Source organism: Neolamprologus multifasciatus, chromosome 10 (assembly GCF_963576455.1).
Source record: "Neolamprologus multifasciatus chromosome 10, fNeoMul1.2, whole genome shotgun sequence".
Lineage (NCBI taxonomy): Eukaryota > Metazoa > Chordata > Actinopteri > Cichliformes > Cichlidae > Neolamprologus > Neolamprologus multifasciatus.
In genome coordinates this window covers 17326114-17347542 of record NC_140448.1, presented here as the reverse complement: position 1 = coordinate 17347542, position 21429 = coordinate 17326114, and the positions used below count along the sequence as shown (strand labels likewise).

Below are 21429 nucleotides of genomic sequence, written 5' to 3'. Positions count from 1 at the left end.
CTGCTGCATCGTAAAAATGCACAGTAGCGGTACAGTTGTTTCTAAGTGACTGCCCTCTCGCCTCTCTTCTTTTTTCTTCTAAACCCCCACCTCTCAATTTTACTGTGCTGAACACAACCTCCAGGGCTAAATTCTGCAGTACAGAATCTGGCTCTTTGCCACTGGAAAGATTGTGGTTGTCTGTGTCAAGGTTGTGCCAACACGGTGTTTAATTCTTTTTATTTTCTTTTTACTGCATTGAAAGAATCTAAAGAAGCCTGCTTTCCATTTAAAATATTCTTAGTGATCCAGCAGGTGTTGGTGAGATGGTGTTAATATATGTAGAAGTGGTGTTTCCAGAGAGTGCGACATAATGAGACTGGTAATGCTTGGTACTGTTAAGGAAGACAGTCAATCAGATTTAAATTTAGCTAATAAGCTTTGCTGCCCTGCTGTAGTGCAGATCATTATGAGCAGGTTTGCCCACCCTTTGTGTGAGCGGTGCATTTTCAAAGACACATAGTGTTTTGTTTGTGAGGAAGGTTACTTTTTGAAATGAGAGGTCCTGCCAGAAAAACAACAAGTCACATCAGTTATACAAAGAGTCCTTCCTTAATCTTTGATCTTTTGTGCATTGTTTCCCTAGCAACGGGCACAACCAGAAAGTGCACATGCATATGGTGGATCTGATGAGCTCCATCATCTGTGAGGGAGACACGGTATCACAGGAGCTGCTGGACACCGTGTTGGTCAATCTAGTGCCAGCGCACAAGGTACGTCGGGTGAAGTGCAGATGCGCATCCGTTTAACTGTCTCACTAACGCGCTCGTAGTACCGCCACAAAAGATGATCCAAGTAGATGATCCGGCTCAGTAAAGGAAAGCCTTAAAAAAATAAATTGAAATGTTCACTAGACTGAGGCCAGTATGATTTTCCATCCTCTCTAATTCAGTGAGACCCCTGCAGGTGGGAAGAGGTAAAGCAGCTTAAGCACTGGTCCACAAGAATGTGTGGACATCTGCTCCCGAACTATCCAAATGGCATTCAGACAAGAGATGATGGACTACACCCTCGTTTTTCACAGTCACATCTCTGAACATTGCTGTAATTTGCTGTTTTATTCACCAATTTGTTTTTGTTGTTGTTATCCAGAATTTGAATAAACAAGCATATGACCTGGCCAAAGCTCTGCTGAAGAGGACTGCCCAGGCTATTGAACCCTACATCACCAATGTAAGATTAAATCTTTGACACTCTTATTTATAGTGCTGTTTTAATCCTTTACTTCATTTTACACAGGAGACATATTTAAACCTGTTAACAGTCATAACTCTCAAAAGTGATACTTTCAGAGGTGTAACTGTGGCTCTGAAGTCGGTGGCGTGTAGTGTGATATGAAGAATGTGATATTAACTCTACTTAAAGCACAGCCTGCCATGCTTGAAATGTTTCTGTGCTGTAGGAGTTTCATATCTGTGCTAATGAAGCTAAGAGATATGGTGAACATTACGGCAAACTTCTAATGCCTCCTAATCCACGTGGTTTACACGTCCTTGGTTAAAATACCGAATCGTAAGACGTAAGATGATTTATGGTCTTGCACACACGTTACTCCTCTCTCCGCTAACGCAGTCCGAGTTTGAGTCGTGCGATCATGTAGGAGTTTCATCAGTAATCTTTACTCCTCCTGCTCTGTCGTCTGCATCAGTTTTTCAACCAGGTGCTGATGCTGGGAAAGACCTCAGTCAGCGATCTGTCTGAGCACGTTTTTGACCTCATCTTGGAGCTTTACAACATAGACAGCCACCTGCTGCTCTCAGTGCTGCCGCAGCTGGAGTTCAAGCTCAAGGTATAGGGAAAAAAATCCACATTTATTTATTTATTTAATCTTTGTCTGTGTAGTTGTTTGCGTAATATTATGATATTTACAAGAATTAGTAAGAATTAGTATTTTTAAAGCAGTTGCATTGTGATGTTAGCAGTAGTTTTAGATTAAGCAGCAATACTTCAATAAGTATTGATATTATAACTACAGTCAAACTGCAAAAGTCTTAAGTCTTGGAGCCATTACACACAGAACTGCACATTTTCACTTTCTCTGCAGGTTTGTTGATTCATATTAGAGGGATAAAGCAGTCAGCCAGTCAGCATAATGTTGCCTCTGCAGTGTCTCATAAAGGCATCCCGCTGATGGATAACGCTCATTAACTGTTCATGGGGAGTGAGGATCACTGCTGTCTCCTCAAAATAATAGCTGTGATAAAATTTCTCTGCTTTAGACTAGAACCCCCCCCTCTCTCTCTTTCTGATGCTTGCTCTCCCTTTGCCTTTCTCTTACTCGCGCTCGTTTCATCTTTTTATCTCTCACTCTTTCTTTCCTCTTTCCTCTTCTTCTTTCATGCTCACCCCTTCTCTCTTCCTTCCTCGTCTCCCTTTGTCTTGCTGCTGATTTGCAAACAAGATTGATACCAAAGAAAGTACTGCCATTGTCTGTTATGAAAACGGTAATGTTTCCCGTGTAGTTAATGTAAATGACTTGGCACCTCGTTCCAATCGACGCAGCCGATTTTGGTGCATCATTTCTCTCCCCGTCTCTTTCTCTTTCTCCGCTCGTCTCTGCAGAGTAATGATAATGATGAGAGGCTGCAGGTGGTGAAGCTGCTGGCTAAGATGTTTGGAGCCAAGGACTCTGAGTTGGCTGCGCAGAACAAACCACTCTGGCAGTGTTACCTGGGCAGGTGGGATTCAGTGTTGTGGATCTGATAAATGTCTCTATAATCGCGATGGATCATTTTGATTGATAACTTTGCTTTCAAAGAGACAAAAGAATCATCTTTTCTTTTTTAGCTTGCATTTAGTATCAATTGGTTGGTTCGCTTTTGGATTAATACTATATTTTAAACCATATTAAAACTAAATATATTTTCTTTTTTTGTGGTTACACTGGATTCTTCACTTTCTGATTATTACTACATAAATGCCAGACAAATCCTGTGTGATAAAACACAGCGAACTGTTTGCCATAGGCCGGAGAGAGGATCAAAACAAAGACAGATGGAGAATCGGGTGTGAACACGAGGCTGTAGATAATTAAAATAAATGAGGAAAAATAGAACTGTGCTTGTCATTAATGTACGCATTAATGTACGCGTGTCATGGTGTTGCATTGAACAGTCGTACGAGTTGAGAATACTTCCTGCAGCTGATCAAGCAGTTTTCAGGTGTGGAATTGTGGGTGAACTGGCCCTTTTAATGGCTCATAGATAATACTATGTATTAAAGTAGAGTAGATGAGAGCACAGGATGGAAACAAACGTTAACAGTAGACTGCTTACATGCAGCATATCTACAGTTTCCTGCTCTTACCATGAGAAATAAAATTGAATCTACTGGGTTCTCTTATATCACAGTGTGTGTGACACTGACCACGTCACACACCAGAAGTGTGAGTTTTTTCACCTTAATATATCTCTTAAACCCATTGGGAGAGTCTGGTGAAGCCTGTCTGTAGACTGTTAAACAGATTACATGCTGCTGTTAATCCACAAAGAGAGTCTGGGCTGTAATTTGTATCTCATTAGTTTTACAGGGTTCGACTCTGTCAAGTGCAGCTTAGCTAGTTTATCTGGCTTAGAGTTAGACTTATTCGGCCCCAATATACCTGAATTTTACTGCCTGTCCAAAATATGTGGGAGGGTTTGGCGGAAGTCATGTGACAGAGTGTAATATAAAGTGAGCTTGTTGATGTATGTTGTGTACCCGCATGAGACGCCGTCTTCTTAGATCTGCGTTCATGTACGAGCCACCTTTTAAAGTCGCCGACATTAACGTCCGTTTCTTTTATCAAAAAAGGTTTAATGACATCCACGTGCCTATCAGATTGGAGTGTGTCAAATTCGCCAGTCACTGTCTCATGAACCACCCAGACCTGGCCAAAGACCTCACAGGTAAAAACACACGGACACTTTCATGCTTTTGTGTGCTGAGAACTGCATCTGCGTGAAGGCCGCTCGAGTGTGTGCTCGACGTGAAATGAGAAGCAGCTGCCTGGTGCTTTCTTTGCATTCGAGGTATCCAGTCCTCTCACGTCCCACTCATTTGTTCCTGTTTCCTTCCCCAGAATACTTGAGGGTCAGATCACATGACCCAGAGGAGGCTATTCGCCATGATGTCATTGTCTCTATAGTAACGGCTGCCAAGAAGGATTTGTCTCTAGTCAACGATGCGCTGCTCAATTATGTAAAGGAGAGGACTTTGGACAAGAGAGTAAGTCATGTTTTTTAAATCTTGGTCAATAATGATGATGATGATGTTGTTATTATTAGTATTATTTTATTATTGATGTATCAGATTGTTTCAGATATAGTTACACTGTTGTTGTTTGTTTTGGGTTTATTGATCTAATAGTGAGATTTCTAATTTGATTATTAATATTTTTGTTGGTACATGTTTGGCTTAAATGGCAGTAAACAGTCACATCAGCCACTGCACCTGCCCGTTGAATATTTTATTTTCTAACTAGTAGTTTCATTGAAACGTTTTCTTTTTAATTTGCCGTCAGTGGCGCGTGCGTAAGGAGGCCATGATGGGCCTTGCATCGATCTACAGGAAGTACTCGCTGCAGGGAGAAGGCGGGAGGGAGGCCTCAAAACAGATTTCCTGGATCAAAGACAAGCTGCTGCACATCTACTACCAGAACAGCATTGATGACAGGTTTGTGTGCATGTTCTTCTGTCGGCTACAGTAAATTCATGACAAGTTCAAAATGTATTCATTTAGTACCTGGGAGTTTAACTTTTTAACTTTTTGTGTGATTGCCGAGGAAAAAGCTGGTAGCGGTGCATTTCAGAGTCTTAATTTACTGTGACGAACAATTCCTGCTCTGTGCATAACTAACTGAATGTAGAAAATGAGCTCTAATAAGTTTATTTCCCAGCAGAAACATTAAAATCTGCCTTTAATATCCACCTTTCTCTGCACTGTATTTATCAGTGCGGTGTCATAGCTGTATGGAGGAAGAGAGACTGGTTCTGTCACCCTGCCGAGGCTCATAATGTAGAGCAGCCCCAAATATTTTTGTAAGCGAGTTGTGTGCGTGGGACTTTTTATTATTCTTTGAGCAGCATTCCTTTGATGGTGTGTGATTGTTTCTCCCTCTCTCCACCTACACTTACTCAACATGGACAGCATCATTCTGCAAAATGTCACCAGCTGAATTAGAAGTAGATTAGCTGATACGAGGCAAACTGAGATGGGTTTTTAAAGCCTAAATTGAGTAAAAGAAAAGGGAGAGGAAGAGAACGAGGCGTCGGACTCGAATCTCAGTGGACTTTCTGTGGGTGTAGGTGATCTCTGGTGCTGTGGAGTCACTCAGCTGCTGGCAGGAAAGTGCCCGATGTTGTCGGAGTGTATGCATGTGTGTTGTGTGAACAGCAGGGTAGCTTTACTTGTGTTGGTTCAGCAGTTTCCCCTTGAAAAGCTCTAAAACTTCAGCGCATAACGGCTGAAAAGGGTTTTTTGTTGTTGTTGTTGTGACAAGTGTTGACATTTGAACTTATGTTTGAATTAATTAATTTACATATCAGTGAGGTGTGTGATGGTGGTGCAGCACCATGAGGGCCGAGAGACAGTGAAGACGTGTGACAGATGACTGATCTTAAGTGGGAGTAGGTGGAAGACACCCTGGAGAGGTGGAGGTATGATGTGGAGTAAAGAGGAATGAAAGTCAATAGAAGGAAGTCAGAATACTCGTGTGTGAATGAGAGGGAGGCAGGAAGTGTGTTTAAGCGAGTTAGTTTAAATATGTGCGGTCAGCCATCCAAAGCAGCAGGTGGCGCACGAGAGAGGTGAAGAAGACAGTCCAGGCTAGAGATGGGTATTGATAAGATTTTCATGATTCCGATTCCATTTTCGATTCTGTTTAACGATTCGATTCTTTATCGATTCTTTTTTTTTTTTTTTTTAAAAAAAAGGAGAACACTAAGGTCGATTAGCTTAGAACTTTGTTTTGTATCTTCTCTTTGAACGAGATAGAAATTTAGGAGTAACATGGCCTTACAAACCCAACAGTGAGATCTTAAGAGATCCACAGCCTACGGCTCTTCAATGGGATGTCACAGGGTCCCCGGGGGAAAAAATTGTAAATGTAAAATAATCAAATAAATATTCTTCTGTAGCAATAACAAAGTATAACATAAATTATTCTGTAGCAATTACACAAGAATATCCAGTAATGTCCCTGCTTACAATTTAAACACATTCAATTACCAAAAATCGGGGGCATCTGCTGTGGCAAATAGATGCAAGCCTTTTACCACAAACGTAGTCACTGCTCGGTGACATTCGTCTATCCTGGCCTGAAAGGAGGCGCTACCGGTAGACTGCAGCGAGAACTGCCAGCATCTGAGCCAGACTCTGTCTGTCTCTCTCATCATGGTCTACTAAATGCACAGTAATAGCAGGTTTTGTAATAAGGCAGATCGCGCTAACATAATATGCACTGTTAGTTGATCATTTACCTGCCGCATTAACGGGAGAGGACGCGCAAACGTTACCGCTGCTGCTGCGTTGAGATTCACGAGTCCGGAGCAGAATTAAAAACATGACATTCATTTAAGGTCATTGTGTGTTTTGTGAGCAAATGCTTTTGTATATTCGTAGTGTTTCCTCCCTTAAATGAAATATCTACTTTTCAAGTATTGCAAGTTGCCCTGTTGTCATCGTTCTCGTAAAGTATAACCAAACTTTTGAGCGTTTGAGCCGCTTAGGCGCCGTGTTTCCTGCCAGGTAAATGACGCTCCGCAACGTGGTGACGTCATTCGGGGCGACTGGAATCGATAAGGGAATAGTTTGCAAAAATGGCAAACAATTCCAAGGAATTGAAACAGTCGGAACCGGTTCTCAACAAGAACCGGTTTTCGATACCCATCCCTAGTCCAGGCAGGGTGGAGTGGGTGGCGATTCAGAGGTGATTTGTTACAGAAGGATAGAAGCAAGAGTGAAAGAGAATATTTACAGGATCAGTCGATGTGCTGATGGCAGTTTGAGTCTGAGCTCTGAATGCAGGCCCTTCGAGAGCCGAGGTGCCCTGACGTTAAAGGCGCAGTCCTGTCTAGACTTGAATTTAGACCCAGGAGCTGCCAGCAGGGGTTTGTTGAGGGTTTCTGGCTGCCCACAGGCTAATGGGCTAATTTAAATAAGTAATGAAGTAATGTCTGCAGTAAAGTAAAGCTCCCAGGAGCCATTAGTCAGAGTACTAAATCAAATCAGTAACCTGTGTAGAGATGCTCAGTGATGTCATATCTCTCTTCTGGTTTTAGTTAAAGGTTCAGCTGCTGCTTTCTGTACCGGCTAGGATCTATTAACTATTACTAACCACTCGCACCCAAACATTTTTATTATTTTATTATTATTAATTAAATTTTCACCATAAAATTTGCCCTCTGTACGTACAGGTTGCTGGTGGAGCGGGTTTTTGCCCAGTACATGGTTCCTCACAACCTGGAAACCACGGAAAGAATGAAGTGTCTGTACTACCTATATGCCACCCTGGACACAAATGCTGTTAAGTACGTCAGTTTTTAATTGTTATGCAACAACATGTGTATTAAAGGAGGCCTGGCACATCATTATGTTCGCTTGCTTCTTTCACTGCAGAGCTTTGAATGAGATGTGGAAGTGCCAGAATCTGTTGAGACACCATGTCAAAGACCTGCTGGACCTGATCAAAAAACCCAAGGTAATTACCACACACCACAGACTTTAATAACTGCACTATACTTGTCTCTAAAAGGTTTTTCTGTAACTGTATGTTTGTTTGTTTTCAGTCTGAAGCATCCAACAAGGCTGTGTTTGCCAAAGTTATGGTGATCACAAGTAAGGCATCTCTCTGAATTCAGCACGTCCTTTCAAACAGGAAAAATGAACAAAAGTGATCGCAGGGTGCCCTTCTCACCCTTATTTCACATCTATTTCACTGTGACATGCTGAAATTTCTCTGTGAACAGGGAACCTGCCAGACCCTGGCAAGGCTCAGGACTTTGTGAAGAAGCTGGCTCAGGTCCTGGATGATGATGAGCGAATCAGAGATCAGTTAGAAACCTTGGTCAGCCCCGCGTGCTCTTGCAAGCAAGCTGAAGTCTGTGTGGTGAGTGTTGAGTTCCTTTGAGATAAAGATGTGGTTCCCTTTAAGCGAAATACTTTCATCCCTCCACTGGCTTTGTGTTATTTGACCCGATCCTTCATATAGGTACTGTAGTTGTAAATGTACTTATTTGTTCATAGAGTTCACATCTTCCAATTTTTGTGCATAAGACGACACTTTTATACACATATGTCAGTATTTTGAGTCCAAAGTATCCTTGTCTTTATTATATATAATCTGTAATAACCTTTAAATGAACTCGACTTTAGTACATTTCAAAGGTGGTTTTAAAATGTTTAAGCTTGGTTTCATGACAGTTTTAGTGACCGATCGTTGTCACGGTGGGGAAATGTATTGAAACAATCCACCCCTGCTCCGCTGTAAGGAGGATTTTATTAGGGCTGCCCGCCATAATTTCTGTCTCTCTGTCTGATGTCTCGCCGAACACAGAAGACGGACTGAGACGTGTGACTGTAGCGGTCTTGAGCAGTAATTCTCCGGGCTTTCTGAAGATCCTTCAAAGTTTTTCTTTGGACATCGGCTGCTATTTCACTCATTTTTTAATCCATTTATGGTACCTAATCATATACAGAGGATTTCTTTTTGTTTGTAAAACATTGACCTATGAATCACTCAAGCACAAAAAGGCACCTGTGCGCCAGCATTGTGTCTGCGCAAACAACTTAGCAAAGACACAATTTTACGTTGCGTCCTCAGACACTTTGTTAGTAGCAGCCTGATGCATAAACAAACGTTTTCCTGTTTCGTGAGTTGAATCTGTGAACGTTGCCAAAGGTAACAGCCTTGGCAACGTGGTATTTTTGCAACATAACGGTCATTCGAAAAGAGCTACTGGCCAAAAACTCGTCGTATCTCAGCATGATGTGCAGCGTGTCCTTTAAAATTTGAGGAAACTAGACAAGTCGAGTCCAAAAAAAGTGGCAGACCTAAAGATCCATCTTAAGAATTAGGGGAGGAAAATATATCAAAGCCCTGACAGAGGACCTCAGAAATGCCTAGAGACCATCAGTTGATCCATCTGCTACTCACTGAAGCCTCATCAGAAATGGCCTCAGTGGAAGAGCCATTCTTAAAGGAAACAGAAAAGGCTCAGGTATGCCAAGTTATACAGGACCTGGACTGAAAATCAATAGCACAAATGCAGAAAAGTACCATCAGATTTTGATCCAGCATGCAGTACCTTCTGGAGAGCATCTGATTGGCAGCAGCTTCAGGATGACAATGATCACAAACACACTGCCAGTTCAGTAAAAGCATACCTGGATAGAAAAGCACACAATGAAACACTATCTGTCAAGGATTGGCCTTCCAAGAGCCCGCACCTCAATAGCATTGAAGCAGTGTGCTTTCATGTTGACCGAGAACAGAACGAAAGGCAGCCATGTCCTTCAAGACGTCTGGAGAAGTATTCCTGAAGATTACTTAAAGAAATTACAGGAAAAATCAGCTAAGAGAGTTCAGTCTGTAATGATGAATAAAGGTGGTCATACCAAATATTGACTTTCAAGCCTGTTAGAACTGCACAGACTCTGTTTTTGCTTTATATACTGTATTTACGTTTGTTTGCACATAAATCACTGTGCTTCTTTCCCATTTTTCTTGGAAAATTTAAAGAAATGAGGGGAGGCATGAGACACTTGCACAATAGAGTATTTCACTAGAAAGTATTTTTGGTATTTTTTTCTTGTTGCTTAATCCTGCGGCAGATTTGCTAAGTTGGCAACAATTAAGTGAACTAAATGATGATGCTCACTGCTGTGAGTATATGAGATGTTGGGCGTTCATGCTGCTGTGTTTGTATTTCCACATTTTAAAAAAAAAAAGGGGGGGGGGGGGGGGGGGGGGGGAAGCAGCATTAGATTTAGTCCAGCTGTGAAATATCACTCCAGGTGGCTTTGGTTTGGCAATACTGAAAAGGCACAGAGAATATTACGGTCATAAAACCCTGAGCTGGTGCTGTAAGTGTTGCCACAAAGTGCCTGCTCATAGGGGGTCGTCTGATTGGTGGAGTTTTCTCTCTGTTAGGGTCTTCGTATTGTTGTGGTTCGGTGCTGCATAAATAAATTGAAGTTCTTAATTGTCGTCCTTTCAGAGAGACATCACTAAAAAACTTGGCAGCCCCAAACAACCCAGCAATCCGTTCCTGGAAATGGTGAAGTTCCTGTTGGAGAGGATTGCTCCTGTGCACATTGACACAGAGTCCATCAGGTACTGTGCGTCCGGATGCAAATTTTAGCTCATCCAATCAATAAAAAGAATGCAAATAACAGCCATATCTGAGTCTAGCGTGCAGAAATTTAACCTCTACCATCATCTATCAGTGCTCTGATAAAACAGGTAAACAAATCTATAGATGGAACAGCTGATGACGAAGAGGAAGGTGTTCCCACTGAAGAGGCCATCAGAGCAGGGCTGGAACTGCTAAAGGTAAAGATCGGTAATAAACACAAACGCCTGTGGTGTTTATCTGCAGATTGACACGATGGATACTATCACGATAATGATACTATGTTTCATTATCGTGTGTGAGTGCACCATTTAACAGAAATAGAATACCTGCAGGAATGAATCTAAATTATAGGCTCTGCAGTCGCTCAGTAACTTCTGCTGCTGTCGTGTCAATTGCTACCTGCAGTCTAGCAATCAGTGATAAATAAATTGGTTGTGGTTGAAATTGTGGAGTGACAGGAAAAAAAGAAGCACTCGGTAATGGATGATGTCTCCTGCAGTCCTGCCTTTTTATAGTGACACAAACACAACAGATAATTAATGATGAGTAAAACACACACACATCTTTTCGACCCTTTACGGTGTGCTTAAAATATCAATCACGCTTGTTTCTTTTCTTTCTCCTTGTTTTAAATGTCAGTAAGGTGGAAAAGGTGTTGATTGTACTCGGTGCAGCTGTTTGACTCGTCTTTCATCACTCGCAGGTGCTGTCATTCACACATCCAGTGTCATTCCACTCTGCAGAGACGTTTGAGTCTCTGCTGGGCTGTTTGAAAATGGATGACGAGAAGGTGGCAGAGGCAGCGCTGCAGATCTTCAAGAATACAGGCAGCAAGATGGAGGAGAGTTTTCCTCACATCAAATCGTGAGTTTCACAAGCCAAATTTGGCTGATTTGTTTGCCTTGCAGTGCTGTGTATTGTGCAGTGACACTCCTGGAATGCAGGGATGCATTATTTATACACTTACTAAGGATACGCTGCTCTGTGCATGACTTGTGACCCAACTTTCTGCTGTATTTTTGTTGTTCATGGTGTTCTCCCGTCTGCTCCCCCAAGTGTTCTACTGCCGGTACTACAGGCCAAAGCCAAGAGAGGCCCTCCCCGCCAGGCTAAATATGCCATCCACTGCATCAACGCCATGTTCAGCAACAGAGACACACACTTTGCCCAAATCTTTGAGGTCAGTCACTTTGGTGCCAGGTTTTTATCTGTGTGGTCAATGAGAGAGGATATCCCTATCCCTAGCTTAAATCTTGTTTGTGAGCGGCAGCCAATCAAAATGAAATTCGATTTAAAAGGAAGGGGAAAAGACATAAAACACGTTGTTTTAGACGGTGAGTGAACTCTGGGCCAGTATTGGGTGACTGCTGATTATCTGGAACTTTCAAAGCAACTGAATCTAAGAGGGGAAACCAATGTGGTTTGCAGTGCTTTACCCTTTAATTGTGTTATTTCAGCCGATTTTCCTGTTTTTTGTGTTATAAAGAGAATCCGTCTGCATTCATGAATGTGCTCAGAATATTTACCCCAATGTGACGTCTGCATTAACTTTACATCAAATCCATCCCGAGATTGAAACCACAATTATTTTTTATTTTATTTTTTTTATGTGCTCCTAAAACTGTGTCAGTGACGTGTTGTGTTTCTTCAGCCTCTTCATAAAAGTCTGGACACTGCTAACCTGGAGCAGCTCATCACTCCTTTGACCACCCTGGGTCACCTGGCCCAGCTAGCCCCAGAACAGTTTGCCGCACCTCTCAAATCTCTAGTCGCCAACTTTATTGTGAAGGATCTGCTCATGAACGACCGGGTATACGCTCGCATGAGCATACACACACATCCACATATACCTCTTACTGTTCTGCAGTGTTTAAGCACGCCTCTTCTCTTTAGCCTTTTGAGCCTAAGATTAGTGCTTCTCCTTTACTATTATTACTTGTAACTTTTTTATTACTTTTCATTTTGATGTAATTAGTCTTATTTTACTTATTTAATTATTATTGGGGGGGGGGGGGGGTGTTCTGATTGCACTTTGGCTTAAATGTGCTGTATAAATCTTCTCAGCTGTGTTGACCTAAAGTCTCAGTTTATGTGAATTATTCCAATTGTTTGTGTTATTTGTAGATCCCAGGAAAGAAAACAACCAAACTTTGGGTTCCCGATGATGAAGTGTCCCCAGAGACCATGGCCAAGGTCAGCAGTGAACGTTTGTGTGTCTCTTCAAAAGCTCCGTCTGGCTGCTGTTTTTGTTTTTTAAGTAGTTTAATCTGAAGATTACTCTGAGCCAGAATTCTCCTAATTACTTTGTCACACTCTTGATGTATTAATGCAAAACACTTAATCTTTCACTCTTTCATCTTCCTCATTCAGATCCAGGGCATCAAGCTGATGGTGAGGTGGTTACTAGGCGTGAAGAACAACCAGAGCAAATCGGGCAACTCCACCCTGAGGATGCTGACTGCTATCTTACACAGCGATGGAGACCTAACAGAACAGGGCAAGATGGGGTAATTAAAATAAATAAACTCTGCTTCTCAGACAAACCTATGGTCCTGTGTGTGTCAGGTCCTTGAGCAACTCAAAGAAAGCTTTGTCCTCAGATTAAGATCATGTAATTTTCAGTGAAGCGCTCACTTTTAATGGGTGCTCTGGACCTTTGGGGGTTTTGATGGTAAGAACGTTTGTAGATAAATGAATAAATCTGTTTCCTCTTGTTTCTCTCTAGCAAACCGGACATGTCGAGGCTGCGGCTGGCGGCGGCGTGCGCCCTGCTGAAGCTGGCACAGGAGCCCTGCTATCACGAAATAATCACGTTGGAGCAATATCAGTTGTGCGCACTCGTCATTAATGTAAGAACTGCCATATTTAATTTGCCGGCTCTGCATTTTCAGTTCAAGTCCTTTTCTGTGCAGCTCATCTTTATTCCACCTCTGCCTCTTCTCCCTGATATTTTGTCGCATTTCATCCTCCTCATCATCGCGTCTCCTGTTCTCTGTGTCCTCTTCTTTGCGCTATAGGATGAGTGCTACCAGGTGCGACAGTGTTTTGCCCAGAAGCTTCACCGGGGCCTGTGCCGTCTGCGGCTACCGCTGGAATACATGGCAGTGTTCGCTCTGTGCGCCAAGGACCCCGTTAAGGAGAGGCGGGCTCACGCTCGCCAGTGCCTGGTGAAAAACGTCAACATACGCCGCGAGTACCTCAAACAGCACGCTGCCCTCAGCGGTAAAGAAACCAAACGATATCTGATGATTTCGGATGACATTTGAGGGTGGTGTCATATTCACTGTGTGTGTACCCACAGACAAGCTGTTCTCTCTGCTGCCGGAGTATGTGGTGCCCTACACCATCCACCTTCTGGCACACGACCCAGACTATGTCAAAGTACAAGACATCGAGCAGCTAAAGGAAATTAAAGAGTAAGCGGTGTATAATCTCTTAAATGGGTTTTTAATATTCCAACCTGGCGTTTGTGGTTTCAGTCACGTTTTAGTCTGTTTTTATGATGGTTAATCATGACTTGTACCTTTTAATGTCAAACTTGCTGTCCTGGATAGGGCTCTGTGGTTTGTCCTTGAGATTATAATGGCCAAGAATGAGAACAACAGCCACGCCTTCATAAGAAAAATGGTGGAAAACATCAAGCAGACGAAAGACGCCCAGGCCGCCACCGATCCCAAAACGAATGAGGTGCTCATTTAACGTGTAGCTAATATGGACAGTAGATATCCAGCCAGTGTTTCAGCCGCCGTCATCAGTGCTGCCCTGACGTGCGTTTGTTGTTTCTTCCTTGTGCAGAAACTCTACACAGTGTGTGACGTTGCCATGCACATTATCATGTCGAAGAGCACCACCTACAGCCTGGAGTCTCCAAAGGACCCCGTGCTGCCATCACGCTTCTTTACCAAACCCGACAAGGTCGGTCTCTGCACTCTAAAGAGTTTAAAGCATCCAAAACATTTTTCACTTTGTTAAAATGAGTAAACGACAGCATTGCTAGTGTTAGCAGATCCTTCCGAAGAGTTATGAGAAAGTAGCTGCCTTAAGTTTTGTATAAACGTGTCCTTGTTTGAAGAGAAATTATCAAAAACAAAAAAAGCAGGTATGTTTTGTCTAATGAGATCATCTGCTTGTGTTTCTGCTTTGTTTTAATTGCTGCTGTTCTCTCTGCTTCTCTCTTTCAGAACTTCAGCAACACAAAAAATTATCTCCCAGCAGAGATGAAGGCATTCTTCACACCAGGAAAGGTAAGCTCGAGCTTTTTAAACGATAATGTGGGCTCACTAGTTTTGTTGATCACACATCCGGCTCACTGCTCCACTCTGACCACCTCTCCTTCCTATTTAAGCCAAAGTCTGCTAACGTTTTGGGGGCGGTAAACAAGCCCTTGTCATCAGCGGGCAAACAACTCCAGAGTAAAGCTTCTCGTATGGAGACCACCAGTAACGACTCCTCATCCAACCCGGGCTCTCCACAGCGCAGCAAAAGCAGGTAGGAGATATAACAGCAAGACTCCCACACTCAGAAAACTTAACGTATCAGCAATATTTTGGTCTGATAAAAGACTCAGATTAGCTCCAGGCACTCCGTGTTTGCACGTAGGATGTGTTTCCATACGTAGCCGCTCTGCCGTAGGCTTTTTCCTGTTAAGAGTTTTTCCTTCCCACTGTTGCCAAGCACTTGCTCATAGGGGTTTGTCTAACTGTTGGGGTTTCATTCTAATATTGTCGGGTCTATGGATCATTTTCAAATGTTGAAAATTCAGGAGACTGTGTCACTTGTTGCACACTGTTTTTTTGTAACTAAAATAGTAACAAGTAATGATTGATGTTATTTTTCAGGCATGACAGCACAGAGATGGATCACAGTGAAAACGAGGACATCAGCCTAAAGAGAGCAGACAGTGTCGACAAGGTAAATCTCCTTTAGGCGCTGCGAGATTGATTATTTAGAAGATAAACGTCGATGTGGCGATCAGGTCTTTATTTCTGATGAGATCTTAACAGGATGTATTGTTTAAAAATATGTGTTGAAAAAGTCTATTGGAGTAGTTATTGTTACAACCTTGATTGAAATTGAAACGACTGTAATCTAAACGCAAAGAGGCTGTGCAGACTTACTCTATTGTAAGTTATTCTTTCTAGTGTGAAGTGGTTTTTGTTGGTTTCTTTTGTTGTTGTTTTTTTAAGTAAAACAAAAGCAAATAAGCAAAACCGTGATAAAAGATTACACTGAAGCTGATGGAAACTAGTGAAGGCAGCGTTGCCGTGATTCGGCAGAGTGCTGCCTGTCGTAAATCCCCGTGTCTCTGCTTTATGATACAACTGTGCAAACACCAGCTGGATTGAAGTCGAGACTAGATTAACGTGTACAAATTGTGTAAACCATCATTATTGCTTTGCATACATGATTTCATCTGACTCAGAAATCCTACCTTTCAAAACAAACAACAGAAAAAAGTAATGGTATCTTTTTATGCAAAAATATGAAAAATATGAATCTCTATCTCTCATCACCATTTTTCTTCTTCCTTTTCTTTGTGCTGCTGTAAAAACTGAGTTTCAGTCTGTTTTTTACTGTGAAACAAAGAAATGGTGAACAATGAGTTTGTGTGCAGGATATCGAAAAGCCCCGGGGTCGCAAACGGGGCGTAACCTCCGGCGATGACCAGGAGAGCAAGCCGAAGCGTGGACGTAAGAAGGCAACTGCCAACACCACCGCAGCAGCTGACTCTGAGGACCCGTGGGACGAAGACAACCGGCCGGAGGACGAACAGAACAGTCCGCCCAAGAAAGGCCGCAGGGGCCGGCCTCCGAAGTCTGCTGCGCCCAGTCAGGACACACCTGCCAAAGGGAGGAGGGGGCGGAAGAAGGCAGCTCCTCCACCCGAGGAGGATGAGGAGGAAGAGGATGAGGACGAGGAGAGGGGTGAGGAGGAAGTAGAGGATGAAGACGAGGACGACGACAGGAGCAGTGAAAACATGGAGGTGAAGACCAGGGGAGGAAGGCAAGCCAGGGCGCCACGACGATCACAGGGGTACGAAAACAGCCGGCGCACGCAGAAACGCGAGATGTGCTTCAAAGTTCTGTCAGCGAGCTTCTTTTTGATGGAAGTTGTTTTGTTTTTGTCTTCCTTTAACAGATCTGACTCGGCAGAGTCCACGCCGCAGAAAAGGAGAGGACGTCCGCCTAAATCGGCTCAGCCGGCGGCCAAGAAGCCAACGTAAGATTCACTTTTGCAAAAATGCACATCAGCGACTACGACTGCTCCTCCAAGGGCACAAAATGTAATATTTTGCTGTTCCTGTTCTGTCTGCGGATACAGGCGCGGTGGCCGATGGAAGGCAGCTGCCACTAAGGATGAGTCTGAGGAAGAAGATGAAGAGGAGGAGGAGGAAGAAGTGGAGGAAGAGGAGGATGAGCCAACACCGAGGGTACTGGGTCAAGTGTTGTCACATCCATTTTAGTGTCTTTTAAAACAACTCAAGTATTTTAAAGGAGTTTATATACTTAGTTATTAATTCAGTTTTCATCCTGTTCCATTTCAGGGTCGCAAGAAGGCAGCTGGGCGAAGAAGATGAGCTAAAAAAAACTTTAAAACAAAAACAGAGGACAAAAGAAGACGGCACGTCTCCTCGAGAGTCACGGAGGAATGACGCAAGAACGAAACAAAATAAATGGACATTGAACTTTTTAAAACTTTTCATAAGCCGACGCTCCTACTGTTACACCGACTTTACACACTTGCATATTCCACGTGCACACTACATCAATACATCCGCATCGTCAGCTGTGGGTTGTTGCTTCGTGCTGCATTGTGATGACGTTAAGCCACATTAAGTAGAAATGATTTTACTGAGGAAAAACAAAGGAAAAAAATAGATCACTCTTGTAAATAGTCTCTTATGTCTGTTTCATGTTCTGTTGTTGTGTTTGACGCTGACTGGGAGGATGCTGTAAAGCCTTTGCCCACTCACGTTATTAAAAGTGCTCCCAAAAAGCGGCGTTGCTTATCAAACCTCCCTCCGTGTCAACTTTTAAAAACTGAAAGAGATTAACCATTACCTTTTTTTTATGTAATGTTAATTGTGTGAATTTACTTTAAACAAAGAAATAAAACATGTTCTTTTGTTTACAGCTCTGTATATTAAAAACTTTTTTTAAAACCATATATTGAAAAAGAAAGTGTCAGAACCCTGTCCGACTGTAGAGTTGCTTCTGGAAACGATTGTAGTGTGCGTCTCATTTTTAGGTTTGTACTTGCTGATAGAAGGAAGTCATGAGCAGCTGTGTTGCTAGTTTCTTGGTTTTGTTTTGGGTTTTTTGTCACTGCTGATTAACTTGGCTTCACATCCACCCAGTCAGACCCTCCATTGTATCAATATAATTCTCTATAAAATCCTGACATGTTCATTTTCTCTTTCTTTTACTTTGAAGTGGTTTGTGCTTTATCGGTATGATTAGCTCTGATGCCAGATGGTGTTGTGAATAGAGATATTTTAGCTATTAAGGATGTTTGAAAAGGTCGAGCCGTTTTTTTTAAAGGGCTTGTATAATATCCAGTTGTAATCAAAACAGTTATGTAAACACATTTAACGTCAGTAGACTTCACAAACAACTGCACTGTTTAACCATAACTTTAAAACCGTTGGTGAAGAATGACTGCATGACACCACAAGACAGCCCCAAAGGTACTGGGTGGAGCTTTTATGGCAAAGTGAGGGGAGGGGGGGGGATCCTCAGTGTTAGCCAGGTGGTTGTAGAAGGGTTTTAAAATCCTAAAATTTAGGAAGTATTGACAAATTTACCAGCTGTTCCCTGTGCTCATGGACGTCGTGTTCTAAATGCCAGTTGTGCATAGAGTGAGGGAAATGATATATTTGTCAGTTTGCTCAAAGAAATGAACAGTCTCTAGTTGTTCGGGCGACAGCATATCAACCGTAAATTGAGAAAAAACACAAAAATTCTAAATCAAGTGAAATAACTCGATGAAATAATTAGATTTAGAATAGTGAAATAACTATTTGATCCTCTGCAACCGAGCCCAAATTCTGGCTCCCACATATGTCTGTGTCCCAATCAGTCCACAGATACTCCTGATCTCAGCGTATGTGTATAAATCACACCTGTTCACAGCATCAATATCTTCCAACCTCTCCTACATCATGAGGAAGGATAAGTAGCTGTCAAAGGACTTCAGGGACAAGACTGGGATAGACTAGAAGACCATCATCACAAAGCTTGGTGACTGTTGGTGTGATTCTTTGGAAATGAAAGAAGTATGAAATGGCTATCAGCCGCCCTCAGTCTGGGGGTCCAAATGCAAGGCCTTTCCTCGTGAGGATGTTTATAGGAAATGTGGTGGGTCAGCCCAAACTACAAGCTTAATGATCTGAAGGCAGTTGAGACCACAACCACCACACCACTGGTAACATGTTACGCTGTAATGGATTGAAATGTTGCAAAGTCCCCCTGTTTAAGAGGGCGTATGTACAGGTCCAACTCAAGTTTGTCAGTGAACATCTAAACAGTTTAGAGAAGGCTTGGGAGAAAGTGCTGTGGGGGAGAAATGTGGAGTCTGACGCAAAGATCACCAACAACCTCCTACCTCAGCCAATAATATGTGTCACGGATGAGTCTTCCAGCGTGAATCAGCAGCTGTGAGCAAATCTGATTTTATAAACTGGAATTCTTGACTTCTCTGCTTAAAACTCCACTGCTCAAAAAAAATTAAAAGGGAACATTCGATTATCACAGTATAACAAGTAGTCAGTTAAACTTCAGGGATTTTAATCAGTCCAGTCAGGGAGCATAAGTCTACAAATGAAATTGACAGCAGGTGAAAACCCTCAAAAGAAAATGGTTTTTACAGGTGGTTCCACAGATCACTGCTTTCTCTGGATCCTTCCTGACTGATTTTTCTCCAGTCTTGCTTTTTTGTTAGTGTCCTTGTTATGAGTACCTGCTGCACATTCAGGGTGCACAGGTAGTCCAGATCCTTCAGGATCACACATCCATATGTTATGCCTCCCAGCACAGTGTGGAGGAGATACTAGAAGATGAGCGCTTACACAAGGAGAACTGGACAGAGCCGGAGAAAGTCTCATAAACTCTATATCATGAGCTCCAGTTGGTTAGTCGTGCATATATCTGAGCATGCTGTCACAAACACACTCAGTCAGAGGGCCTCACATGTTTTAGTCGGACCTCTCCTCAAAGCTCAGCTAGCATTCGCTCGAAGACACCAGAACTGGACCCGTCCCCTTCACAGAGGAGAGCAGGCTCACACTGAGCACATGAAATGTTTCACCCCCTGAAACATTATCCAGGATGTCTGCACTGGGGAGGGGGAGGGATTTCCTGGGAGGGTCACACAGACTGCTGTGACTGTTCATAGGCCCTCAGACCCAGCGTCAGACCTTCTGTTGGTGAAAGACACTGTCCAGCCCATGTTGCCAGAGTTTATGAATGTTATGAATCAGTGACTGACGTCACCAAATAAGAGTCACTGGTGCTGTGATCCAGGTCTGGGGGGGAGGGGGGGTCCCCCGGGACACCATCTGCTGTCTCATCAGAATCCTTATTGGGTTTGCAATGCAGCCACATACACAACTGAGCCACAGTATAATGCAAGCTGGATAAGCCCGTAATTTCAGTTAGTAATTCTGATTTTTGTAGATTATGAATCCAGCCCTCAAAGGGTTGATGATTTTGTTTATTGAGATCTGATGTTTGTATTAAATCTTCTCTTAATTTCTTTGAGCACAGTAATCTAATGCATCTTACAGTAAACACCTTGTGAGGTGATGCTTTAAAAAAAAAACTGTGTAGTTTATGTATTAACACCTTGCACACTCAGACATGTGCAGGTAGGGTCTGCTAAGGATTTGTAACACGGCTGGTTTCAGGATCCATGGACTGACGTCAGCAGATTTCAGGTTTTTATGGTGATGCAAACAGATAAGTCAGTGTCCTTCTTAACTAAATTGTAACCCAACATGAAGATTGCACTTTAATCTGCTGTCAGAGTGGACATCAAGCAGCATCAGATGTGGATCGTCTGTGTATTTAAATTATTTATTTGCAGAGAGTCAAAGCACACTCACGCTGTCCAGTCCAGTGTTTGTGCACTCTGAGGCTGCTAAGTGTCCAGTGTTGCTCCTTTTCCTGTGTTGTTTATGAGGCAAGCTGTGCTCCTCGTTGCTTATGCACATGTACTTGAGTTTTGAACTTTTGCAGCGTAGCCCAGCTCAGTGGAAAAACACCCACACACCACAATCTACCTTCGGGTTATGGTCCGTCCCAGGCCTTAATCACATACTGTTCGACTGTCGGATGAGTCTGTTTCCCTGCATTAGATAAACCACCTGCCTTTCAAGGCAAATTCAATAAATGACAAGAGCATGCACTTCTGTCCCCCGAGCAGCGACTACACGCTCATCTCCAACGTCCCTGTTCAAATGCACGTAGCTGAATGAGGAAAACAGTTTGTTAAAGGTGTGCACGCATTTCTTACCTCCCATTAGATTAACCAGTAATGAGGATAATGGTTGCTTTATTCTGTAAAGACCTCATTGGCCCAGTCTCCACATGACCTTAGCTGGATGAACAATTGAGGGTTGGAAGGAAGCAAAGAAGGAAAAAGCTCATTACATAGCATAGATTACATAAGATAAAGCACATCATTGCACAGTGGTGGTTTGTGCCATGGCTCAATAAAACGAAATAAAGCTCTTATTGTGTGCAAACAGGAATAATATATAATACATGCTTTCTAAAGAAAACAAGTATGATTAGAAATGCTTTTGGACATATTTGTTTGCTGTCTTTATATTATTTAAACTATCTGCATTGAAATGTGATTGTGGCATTAGTACTGTATACAGAGACTAGTGTAGGTTAACGAGGTCAGGTTAGATTTGGAGTGTCAGGCTGGAAGCTGCCAGCAGCACCAACAGACTCGTGTCTCTTCACATATTTATGCAGCAGCTATATGGACCAAAATAGCCGACAGCAAGAGAGGCCTGAGTTTCCAAGCAACCCAGCTGAGAGCAGGAAGA

General features: G+C 42.7%; 1 protein-coding gene across 1 annotated transcript in view; it reads left to right on the top strand.

Moving 5' to 3' along the window:
* Window positions 1–17780, top strand: part of pds5b (PDS5 cohesin associated factor B) — a 31821-nt gene extending 14041 nt beyond the window's left edge. Inside the window, exons 6-35 of the mRNA XM_085174417.1 lie at window positions 626–752; window positions 1132–1212; window positions 1688–1828; window positions 2602–2717; window positions 3832–3926; window positions 4100–4245; window positions 4541–4692; window positions 7434–7547; window positions 7636–7717; window positions 7806–7854; window positions 7986–8125; window positions 10236–10351; window positions 10465–10570; window positions 11077–11237; window positions 11430–11553; window positions 12025–12183; window positions 12498–12566; window positions 12744–12880; window positions 13099–13222; window positions 13391–13595; window positions 13675–13789; window positions 13928–14060; window positions 14169–14288; window positions 14555–14617; window positions 14719–14861; window positions 15212–15284; window positions 15988–16406; window positions 16512–16592; window positions 16695–16803; window positions 16918–17780. Of these exons, the coding sequence (XP_085030543.1) occupies window positions 626–752; window positions 1132–1212; window positions 1688–1828; window positions 2602–2717; window positions 3832–3926; window positions 4100–4245; window positions 4541–4692; window positions 7434–7547; window positions 7636–7717; window positions 7806–7854; window positions 7986–8125; window positions 10236–10351; window positions 10465–10570; window positions 11077–11237; window positions 11430–11553; window positions 12025–12183; window positions 12498–12566; window positions 12744–12880; window positions 13099–13222; window positions 13391–13595; window positions 13675–13789; window positions 13928–14060; window positions 14169–14288; window positions 14555–14617; window positions 14719–14861; window positions 15212–15284; window positions 15988–16406; window positions 16512–16592; window positions 16695–16803; window positions 16918–16950 (3733 nt within the window). The 3' untranslated portion in view covers window positions 16951–17780. The remainder of the gene's footprint in view (window positions 1–625; window positions 753–1131; window positions 1213–1687; window positions 1829–2601; window positions 2718–3831; window positions 3927–4099; window positions 4246–4540; window positions 4693–7433; window positions 7548–7635; window positions 7718–7805; window positions 7855–7985; window positions 8126–10235; window positions 10352–10464; window positions 10571–11076; window positions 11238–11429; window positions 11554–12024; window positions 12184–12497; window positions 12567–12743; window positions 12881–13098; window positions 13223–13390; window positions 13596–13674; window positions 13790–13927; window positions 14061–14168; window positions 14289–14554; window positions 14618–14718; window positions 14862–15211; window positions 15285–15987; window positions 16407–16511; window positions 16593–16694; window positions 16804–16917) is intronic.
* Window positions 17781–21429: the final 3649 nt, after the last annotated feature.